An 11,319-nucleotide genomic window follows, 5' to 3' on the forward strand; every position below is an offset into this window, starting at 1 on the left:
TGATCTGTTTAATTCATGATCGTCCTGTCTCTATTCCTCAAGTGCAGGGATTACAGGTATGTGCCACCATGCCTGGCCAGCTTATTAACTTTTAAAAGAAAAATCACTTAGTAAATTTACTTTATTTATTGGTGGTATATGCTAGGAAAATGCTCTATTACAGAGCTATATCCCCAGTCTTACTAAATTTATTTTAAAACAAAACCCACTGGTGAAAATGTCATCATGAGTAGATGAGCAAAAATAAGACAAAGGTAAATGTTTGAATTTTGAATCTTCTTGTGCCACACTTCCCCAATCACTGCCTTAAACCAATTCAGTGTGTTTTTAACTATAATATTACCATTTTCATTAAATACATGCTTAAATCTAAAACAATAACAACAATAATGAAGACTATTGTTTTTACAAAACATCTCTCTTTAATGCCAAAGATAATACGGTAAAGATAATTTAGGAAGAAAAACTATCTTTATGTATGGTTGTGATTGAAATACCTTTCAATTTACAGTTACTACAAACAAGTTCAACTACAAAGCATTTTAATTTCAAACTATTTTTTTGTTTTGTTTTTAGGAAAGGGTCTCCCTATAGCCCCACCTGGCTTAGAACATACTATGTAGACCAGGCTGGCCTTGATCTCACAGATACCTGTCTGTGCCTGCCTTCTGAGTGCTGGGATTAAAGGAGTATGCCACTACACCTGGCCTTCAAAACACTCTTAAAAACAACAAAGTAAAGGGGCCTCCAAGTACAGTATAAAATTATGTACATTTTGAATATACTTACTCTTTCAGGTTATCATAAGCTTCTTCTAGACGTGCTTTTTCTTTACTAAGAGATAATAACTGAGCCTCCCTTTTTTCCAGTTTCTCATTCAGAAATTCAACTGTCTAGATAAAGAGAACATATAAAGTCAAACATTTAACTATTCTGAGGACATTTGTTCATGCAGGTAAGGAATTACAAAGGTAACCCAAATATAAAAGCAATGTTAAGAACATGGTGGATAAGAACAACTACTCTTTATAACCAGTAGTAGAGTACAAATTACAGCAGCCATATAGCTGGTGGGAGTATAAATTCAAAAGTCACCTTGAGAAACAACTGGGAAGTATCTAGTTGAATGTCTATTTCTACATCTTAGATGTACAAAAATTGTACTTCTAGGTATACTTTACCTTAGAAAAGTCATGGTAAATATACTAGATGATATATGTAAGAACATTATAGCAGTTTGTTTCTAAAAGAAACAGAAAAAGATCTAGGCTAATCTGAATAGCCCCTAAAGAAGGAAAAGAGATAATAAATATTTTTTTAAGAAGAGCTTTTAAGATTCTTGTAATGTTTTGTATGTTATCTTAGTGATATCTAATATATATATATTTTATATCTATATATAAAATATGACTATATTGTTATTACTTAACCTAAACATGTAACTTCTTTATTATGTACCATATCTAAAAAATAAATTTTAAAAATCCCATAGTCATGTAACTTAAAAATGTCTAGAACATATCAGTACAAAGCTAGCAAACAATAACTCTTAGAATATCTTATTCCTTGGGTCCTGCTGAAGCAGTGATAAGTCTGCATGGGAAGAAAAGTGCCTTTCGGGCTTAAAAGAAGTAGTTTTATCTAAGTTAGATATAGGAATCACTTACCTTCTTAGAAACATTGAAAACATTGACAATAACTAGCGCTGGTTTTCAGGAATTCAAAATCTTAGTATATATTTTATGGGATATTGTTATTACTAATTGGAAAAGTATGGTGTGGCATTCTTGTTTGTGAATATTATTAAATTCAGGTAACAGAATTTGGAGCTTTCAAAAAAGGTTAAGGAATCCAATATTTAGCACTTACAGTACATTTCTTCAAGACATGCTATATCTCAGAAGTCTATTAAGGTGTCAGATCCAGTTCAATTTCTCTATCTAAGAATCACAGGAAAAACAAAGCTGTGACTTAATGCTAAAAAAAAAAAGTTACACCACTTTCCTTTACATATTAGGTACAAATAATTTGTTATTCCTAAGTAATATCTTCATTCCTTGGGCGTTTCCTTTTCTCATTCATGTAAGAGCTATCAAAAATAACAAAGAGAAATCAAACTAAAACACTGTAAGGAATATTCTCCTTATGCATCAAAGGAGACATTAATGTTAGAATATTAATCACAGGAAAGTATCGATAATATTCATATAAAGTCTAAATAAAAAACTAAAACTAAAATTTCCCATCAGGGGCTGGAGAGATAGCTCAGTGGTTAAGAGCACTGGCCACTCTTGCAGAAGACCTAGGTTCAATTCTCAGCACCCACATAGTGGCTAACAATTGTACATAACTCTGATACCCTCTATCTTTGCAGGCATTTCATGTCACAGGTACACGTACATACATGCAGGCAATACACTCATACACATAAAATAAACTAATAAAATATACAACTTCTCATTGATACTGTGAACACACGAAACATTTTGATACATGAAAAAGGATAATATTTAGGTTTATTTAATGTCTATTGTCAGAAGAGTCGAAGATGCATGTACCATAAACAAAGAGACCTTTGTAAACTGACATACATGCTCAGAGCATAAAAGTTTTAAAGGGATAAGGAATCAACAATAAAGATGTGAGATGGAAACTATGCTTTTTTATAATGAAATATCTACTTAAGCTACTATAGTTACCTTGGAGAAACTCAATTAATATAAATATTCATTTTGAGGTCCTTAATGCTACAGTAAAATGACCAAAATCAGAACAAATCATTACACATCATGGAAAACATTTTTAAAACATTCTTATCTCTGAAATACACCCAACAATCCTTTTCTGCTTCGTACAATTACCTTGCAAACGTCTTCTTTCTCAGAAGGAACTTCTGGCTGACCGTCAGCAGCTGTGACTTCAGACTGCTCAGCCACCTTGTCTGAGACAGAAGGGCCTCCGTTTATTGGTGTAGAAGAAAACAGTGTGTCTGGCTGATCACAGTTAACAGGAGTTGCACTTCGTCCACTTTCCTCTAATTCTGCTTCCTCAGAAGGTACAATTAATGTCTCATTCACTTCTTCTTCTTCAGCTTTCCCTTCAATAGATTCTACTATGTTAGTTTTGGGAGTTGAAGGATTAACTACAATAGGCACTAAAGCATACCCCTTGCCTGGCAATTCATCATCTGAATTGATCTCGCTTACACTCCGGCTATCTAAAGACTGCACACTAAACGAGTCTATCCTTTCAAAAGCATCAGATGAGCAGCCACTCTCATTGAGCTTTTGGAAGTCATCTAAGCGACTGTACTCAGGACAGGTGGATGCAGAGAGAAGCTGAAATGATGTCTGCATGAGGTGAAGATTTGCTTTTGTATCTGTCGTCTCTTGTCTTGAGCTCGCAGAGCTCTCACTGATCACACTTTCATGATCTAAAACTTCAATGTCACTGGTGGTAGAAGTACCTGACGAGAAGGCACTAACAGGAGGAGAAGGAGTGTTGCTCTGTCTGTCCTCAGGTTTGGGTTCTTTGGGTTCCAAAGCCGTGTCCTTCGTCTCTGCTGTGAGAGACTGACTGGTAGACACACCTTCCACAGTTGCTTTTGTGTTCACTACATTTTCAGACACTTTCAACTGTACAGTTGTCACCTTCACCTCGGATTCTTTACTAGCAATTTCTTCATGTTGGCCTTCAGTTACAAATGATGGCACACTCACTGCCAGAGTGTCTCCTGATACACACAGAGCATCTCTCACTTCTGAGTCAGTTGTTTCTGTAGTTCTTGACTGCCCAGGGGACAAGGATTCATGCAAGCTGCTTTTTACTTCTTCTTCCGGCCTCTGTGATTTAGCCGGAGGTTTTGACACCACTGGACTCTTCTGAATATTCTGGACATCTGATGGAGAGAGAAAGGCACTGAAGAAATTCTCAGATTCATCCACTACGGTCCTTCGAACTGGCTTTGTAATTGCTTTAGGAGAGGCTGTCGGTGGACTTTGAGGTTCTGTGCTTGATTTCAACCCCCAGGTTGAAGTATCCCATCCTCCACTCACAGTGGGGCCTACTCCTTTGACAAAAATAAACACATAAATAAAATATATATTGCATCAACATTTCAATCATTATTATAAATATGAATTTATAGAAAAGAAAGCCTATAGAATATAACCTGTAACCTTGAAGCAGTTAGACACTTGGCTTACAGCATCATTAATTAGTTTCCAGGTTAACTTTAGGCCTTAAGGAATATAACCAGCGTAGGCCTGCCAGAGAAGAATGAGGAGCACAAGAAAAGAGCAGACTGGGCTTGGACTTGCAAAAGCAAGTATTATCCCATCCTGAAACAATTTTTAAAAGTAATGATATTTGTTTTATAGCCCATGTTAAGCCCAAGAAACACCCCAATGCATCTCACAAAAAGTATCCTCACTAACAGGTCACATGTAGTTGGCAGTACTGTTCGTCACACATTCATTTCATTCTCGTAGCATCCAATATTAAACCTAATTAGAACCTGAACAGATGGCAACATGCAAAACGGAATCCAACATAGTGGAGATATGCTCTTTTCTGGAAACCATCATTAAACTGATGGGAACAGTAAGTTCTAGTGAATAGATTCACTTTATGTACTTAATGACCAATCTCCAAGTCCCCTTCTCTATTCAGACTCAATGTAAGAGACAGTTTTGTTCTCTTAGAATTTGTTTCCAAGTTTCAAATTTATTCCATCAATTAGAAGGACATTGTGGATTTCAGATACGCGCATTTTCAGAAACACTGCATTTTGATACTAAAAGTATGACACTATAATTTTTTTAAAAACACTACAAAGAGCTAGGTGTGGTGGTGCAAGCCTTTAATCCCAGGACTCGGGAGGCAGAGGAAGGTGGATCTCTGTGAGTTCAAGGCCAGCCTGGTCTACATAGTGAGTTCCAGGATAGCTGGGGCTACAGGGAGACCCTGTCTCAAAAAGACAAAAAAAATGTTCCTTTCTATCGGATTTTACCCTTAATATACATTTTAACCTCCAGCCTTTTACCAATTTTAGTAATTTCAGGGATAGAAAGTGAGGCCCCCCAAAGTCAGGTGCTGAAAGGCAGTATGGAGTTAAGGGCCTTCTGTCGAAGGGACAGTTCTTGGGGCCATCTGTGGTGTATTGTTCTCTACCTCGGTCCAATACCACCTCCTTTGGACAAATAATAAAACAATAAAGAAAATAACCATTCTAGAGAAAAAGTTAATTTCACAAGAGTCATAGAAACAGCAATTACTAAGAACCCTATGAACAACCAAAAAAGGGGAAATATTTGCTAAAATATTTTAAGTATTTCTTCAAATATTTTTCCATGAATTACAAATCTATAAGCAACATACCACAAATTGTGTGCAATTAAGTAATTAAAAGTTATGGAGAGGACACAAATAACCAAGGGCTTCTTGAAAAACCAACAAGCCCTACAGCAAAATCTACCCTTTAGTAAGATTTCAAAGCTAACTGGAATAAAGAGTGTTTAGGAAACTGAATTGAGGGATATAGTTTTACATTCATTTGTTCAATGTATGAAAATCAGAAAACAAAAATTAGAGCAAGATTAGGTCTGCTGACTGACTAGTTTATCAGCATCCTAATACATGGTATATTTAAATTTGCCTCTTGGTAAATGCTTTTTTGTAATCACAGAGTTAGCTCACATCTATTTAAACTCCCTTTTTGTTTGTTTTGTTTTGTTTTATGGTCTTTTTGAGAAAGGTCTCCCTGTAGCCCCAGCTGGCCTGGAACTCATTACATAGATCAGGCTGGTCTTGGACTCACAGAGATCTGCCAGCCTCTGCCTTCCAATTGCTGGGATTAAAGGCGTGTGCCACCATACCCGCCTTAAATTCCATTTTTAAGACTATGATCTTTTGTAATCTAAAACATAGCAGGTGATCAGTGAACATGGCATTTTATGAAAACCTGAGTTCGTTTCAGATAACCTGCCTTTTAAAGTAAATTATATAGCATGATTCATGCCTTAGATTTCAGGAAAAAAAAAAAGACTATCTTTGCATTAGAGATGTATGATGTCAAGTTTAGTAAAGCAAACTCTGGAGTCTAGTCACAAAAAGAAAGGTGAGCAGGGTCAAACAACAACAACTAGAAAGATCATGAAGATCATGACACACACACACATACACGCATACAGAAATGAAATTACCCTAAAATGAGATAGTTGAAACTTAAGCCTTGAGTGTTCAACAGTAGAAAGTCGTCTTTTCACCCAGAAGGTATCCAATCCTTGAGCCTACAAATCTTTGCTGCACACCTCAAAATGCTAAATTATCCCTCAGACTTAAAGACACAAATAACTGAAGTCTTGAAAGATTAATTTCAGCCAATCTGACGGAAAAGGCAGAAAATGAGACAATTTGGAATTTCTGGGCCACATATCTGATCCACTGGTAAGAGCTCCTGCATACTCTGCACTGCACAGGGAACAAGTTACTCAAGCGTCTCCTTCCTCTTCTCTAAGAAGCAGGTGCTAACAAACCTAACTCGAGTTATTTTGATGATGAGAAAGCTTTAAAAAAGAAGTCTCTATGCTACGAGGCACAAAGTACTCATTAAATGCCAAGTGCTGGACGACCTGTCCTCGAATGTATATACTTCCCACTGGGGAGCCAATTGAGGAAGCACCCGCAAGGAGTCTGCTCCTGGCCCTGGAGGGGGCCTGAGGGACATGACCTGACCGCGCGCGCGGGAGGTTGGGGGGCAGAGACCTGGGGATGCAGGAGGGCCGGGGAGCGAGGACCGGGGACGAGGTCTGGGGTCAGCAGGGCCGGGGGCGAGGACTGGGGTGGTAGCAGGGCCGGGGGCGAGGTCTGGGGGGACAGCAGGGCCGGGGAGAGCGAGGTCTGGAGGACAGCAGGACCGGGGAGGGGAGGGTCTGGGGGAACAGCAGGGCCGGGGAGAGCGAGGTCTGGTGGGGCAGCAGGGCCAGGGAGAGCGAGGTCTGGGGGGACAGCAGGGCCGGGGAGAGCGAAGTCTGGGGGGACAGCAGGGCATGGGAGGGCGAGGTCTGGGGGGAGCAGCAGGGCCAGTGGCGAGGTTGAGGGGGAGCAGCAGGGCCTGGGTACGAGGTCTGGGGGAGCAGCAGGGCCAGGGGAGAGGTTGGTGGGGGACCAGCAGGGCCGGGGGGCGAGGTCGGGGGTGGGGCTGCAGGGCCTCGGCCCGCTTACCCGGCTCTCCGTACGGGATGGTGTCGGCCCAGGCGCTCGGCTCCTCCTCCTGGATGTCCAGGACCCTGTCGATGGACTTCTGGGCCTGGGACAGGGCCTGCTTGGCGAAGCTGGACAGCTGCGAGGCATTGAACCAGCTCATCGCCCCTCCTCAGCTGGGCGGCGGCTCCGGGCGGGGAAGGCCAAGGGCAGGCCGGCTGGGGCCGGCTGAGGCCCGGGTCGCCGCGTCCTGTCCCGGCTCGGTGGGCCGTTAGCGGGCTGCCATGGCCCACCACTTCCCACAGCCAGGATCGAGGCCCCTCAGCACTTCCCGCACAGCTGAGCCTGGCCAGGCTGCGCATGCGCCAGCGCCTTCCACGTACACAACCACCGGATCCTCGGAGCCGATTTTCACCACGGAAGAACAGAGGGCTGGTCGTGACGTCACATCCGGGAGCTACGCGTTGCTGGTAGTTACCCAGCAACGCCTGGTCAGTTTTTGTTGGCACTCTGGGCTCTTGGCAGTAGTTCTCAGCCAAGGAGAGATTGTGGTAGCAAAAGAGGTGCACGGCAAATTCTTCCGGAAATTATGTCATGTGCTCAGAGCTAGCCCCGGGTCTGCGCTAACTGTAAACATAGGGAACGCTGGGCCCGACATTTTTCTTAGCGCTTTAAAATATTCAACCAGAGGCTGGAGAGATGGCTCAGCGGAGCTATGGCTGCTCTTGCAGAGGGCCCGGATTCGAAATTCAGCACCCATATGGCGGCTACAACCATCCGTAACTCCAATTCCACTGGATCCGATGCTCTCTACTGACCTCGGTGCACTTACATGCAAGCAAAATACACACATAATGATTTTTTAAAAAATATATTTAGTTCTTTTAGGAAATTTAAAATTAAGCAAAATGGGGAGTCCGTTTGGGTCACCAAAACATGAGCAGCTTGTATCTACGCATTCCTTCTAACATACCTTCTATCATGTTTCTGTGCTGAATTGATAAAGTAAATTAACAGTAAGTGGAGGGCAGATAGGAGCAAAAACAAAACAACAAAATAAATATTGAAACGAGTCCTGTTGGGTCTTCAAGAGAAACTGGTTGACTTGGCCCGAGTTTATGGACACTGTGCCCACATCCTAGAACATGTACAGAAGAAACAGTATCATTGCCCCACTTAAAACAAATCTAGTACTGTGATCTGAATGTCTGTAGCCAGTACACTCACATCCACACTCTTGTAAAGATGTGAAGGCCTTTAAGAACCTATTGGGTCATGAGCTGGAGCCTTTGGAAATGGAATAGTGTCCTTATAAGAAGTCTCACAGTGCCTTTCCCTCTTTCCAAGCATGAAGACATAGTGCATCCATGCCATACATGAACCAGAAGAGAACCCTCATCTGAAAGAGCTGCATTGACCTTGGGCCTCCTAGTCTCTAGAACTGTAAAAACCAAATTTCTGTTGTCCATGAGCCACCCCTTTAGGGCAATTTGTGTTAACAGTTCAAAGGGAGTTAAGAGACTTGGAAAGCAATAAAATAGTAACTTGTCAGTATGTATTATACATACTGCTTAAAATTGAACATGCATATACTCTCCCACACTTGCCTGTGGGAAGAAATTTAAAATTTGATGGCCCTTTTTATCTAGACAGTAGTGTTTTGGTAAGGGTCCAATAATGTTAAAAACAAAATTCTACCAAATTTAAAAGCTAGATCTCATCTAAAAATCCAAAGTTATGGCTTCTTATGAACAAATTATCACAGAATAGTCAGCTGGAATGGTCACGTCTTTGGTTAACTATTTTCACACACTAGTTTTTCCATCTATCTGATCACTCATTTTAAGGACTTTCCTTGATCTGTTTAACTCATTATCTGCCTGTACTTACTTCACTGCAAGGAACTACACTATAAGGAGATTTTTTTTTTTTTCATTTTAAGAAAGCAGATCAGGGCCAGTGAGATGGCTCAGTGGGTAGAAGTGCTTGATGCTCTATGATGCAAGCCTGGTGACCTGAGTTCAGTCCCTGGAACCCACACAAGGTGGAAGAAAAGAACTGACTCCACAAAGTTGTCCTCTGACTTCCATACGCATGCTGTGGAACACATGTCCTCACACAAACATCATACACATCACACACAATTTTTTTTTTAAGAACTTAGATCAAATCGATGACCTTAAGTTATGATCTTTCAATAATTTTACCCTGCTACATTCTATTTTTGCATGTGTAAGAAGATGCCTTGGCTGGCAGGCTAGTGGCTAGAGGCTACTTCTGTGATACCCTGATAGTATAAGGCCAGTCCTAACTCCTGAGGAAGAGCAAGCAGCCTGCTCAGAATCCTTCCAGGACAGAAAAGGCAGAGGAAACTCTGACATGGAAAAACTAGTGAAAATGAAGAAAACCTGGAAAACTAGGGAAAGCCAGAAGACAAAGCAGAGCTTGAAGGCGAAAGGAAGCCAGGCAAAGAGAAAACCCTGAACATCACTGAAGGGAAGCCAGTACTCAGGGACTAGCTAGAGGGCAAGAAATAGCCAGACAACGAACAACAAACAGAAGATGAGAAGCCAGAAAAGCAGGGAAGGCCACAAGGTGAGGGCAAGCCAGAATCAAAGGTGAAGCCAGCAAGAAGGCTGAAAATTGCCTAGTGCCAATATTATAGGCTTAAGAAGAGCTAAGGGGAAAAAAAGGTGGTTTTCATTGTCTTCAACAATAAAACTTGTGCAAGACATGTTGTCCCAAAAGGTAAAGATGATGTCAAGGGAGTAAAAGGGGAGGGACCAAAAGGGGCTTATATAATATTCTGTTTTTTAATGCCTTTGTCCTTGAATTCTGACCTCTCTGATGAAAAAGAGTATCTCTGGCCTTGCTGACCTTGGTGGATCTTTGAAGGCCTAAGTTTTCACTCTAGGTGTCACTATCCTTAGCAGCAGCCTTGTGATCCAACACTTTATCTTTCACTACAGTGTTTTGACCCATGTGAACATGTATTATAAAACATCAGAAAGTTTGCAGATCCACAGGGAACACTGCCTCTGCATGTCATACTCATACAGTTAATTATATGAAGTCAGACTAAATAATGCAATTCCATTTAAGCAGTTCAGTTTAGCTAGCTGTACAAGGATATTTGGGGCACATCAGACATCTTATCTCAACACTTCTAAATGCAGTGTTGGGCAAATGACACAAACTTTCTAAAACTATAATCTCAGTTCTCTGATGGAAACGTTGCCTTTTTTATAACTTTACTTTGGTGAAAATTATTACAGCACCTCTATAAAGGATATATTCAATGTTCAGGGTCTTCACCTTCAAAAATGTTTGCTTTGTGGCTCATACCTATAATCCCAGTCCAGAAGGCAGAGGCAGGAGGATCAAAAGTTCAAGGCCAGTCTAGATTACACAATGAGACTCTGTCTTAAAAACAATTAGGCTAGGCTGGGGATACTGTTTAGTGATAGAATACTGGCCAACCAATGTCTGATCCTGGGAATAACTAAAAAGAAAATGATAAATCTTTAACATTTTAGGTGAAATATACATAACTATACCTGTATTTTATCATAGAACTGAATTTGTCAATATGAAGCTAGAAAGAAGAATAAAGGATATAGTTCAGTGATAAAGCACTTCACTAGCATGTGGGAGATCCGAGGTTCCATCCCTGAACCATTAAAAAAGAAAAGAACGATGTCATCTACTAATATTCTACAAACTTTCTGAATAAGAACTAGCAACTAAACACAGCTTTTGAAAAGACCCTGACAACTAAGTCAAAAGCAAAGCATGAGAAGAACGAACACATGTAGTGCACATTCCCTTATTAAATACAACCCAAACTGTTCAGTTTTTGTGCTTAATTTGGTTTTAGTCTTTCTGAAGACAAAAAAAGCACGTTAAGAGATCGTAATATAAAAACTGAATTATACCACTTTATTACGTTAGAGCAAGTTAAACTGCTAAATCTTTTTTTTTTTTTTTTTTTTTTTTTTTTTTTTGAAAACAGGGTTTTACAATACAGCCTCCGCTGGCCTCAAACTCACAGTGGTTTGCCTACCTCTGCCACCCAAATGCTGGGATTGAAGGTGTGCACCAACTATGCCAGTCCAA

At 40.6% G+C, this 11,319-nt stretch overlaps 1 protein-coding gene across 2 annotated transcripts in view; it reads right to left on the reverse strand.

The window, feature by feature from the left end:
* The window catches only part of Tmf1 (TATA element modulatory factor 1), a 29,308-nt gene extending 21,740 nt beyond the window's left edge, over nucleotides 1-7,568 (reverse strand). The window contains exons 1-3 of one of the 2 annotated variants that reach the window (XM_008827138.3): nucleotides 7,225-7,568; nucleotides 2,862-3,898; nucleotides 790-893 (exon numbers count right to left, since the gene is read on the reverse strand). In XM_008827138.3, coding sequence (XP_008825360.1) covers nucleotides 790-893; nucleotides 2,862-3,898; nucleotides 7,225-7,366 — 1,283 coding nt within the window. In that variant the 5' untranslated portion in view covers nucleotides 7,367-7,568. Of the gene's footprint in view, nucleotides 1-789; nucleotides 894-2,861; nucleotides 4,070-7,224 lie in introns of both variants that reach the window. The other variant, XM_008827137.3, reaches the window with a different exon arrangement.
* Between the last annotated feature and the right edge of the window lie 3,751 nt (nucleotides 7,569-11,319).

This window comes from Nannospalax galili, unplaced genomic scaffold (assembly GCF_000622305.1).
Source record: "Nannospalax galili isolate Female #2095 unplaced genomic scaffold, S.galili_v1.0 scaffold1051, whole genome shotgun sequence".
NCBI classification, from domain to species: domain Eukaryota; kingdom Metazoa; phylum Chordata; class Mammalia; order Rodentia; family Spalacidae; genus Nannospalax; species Nannospalax galili.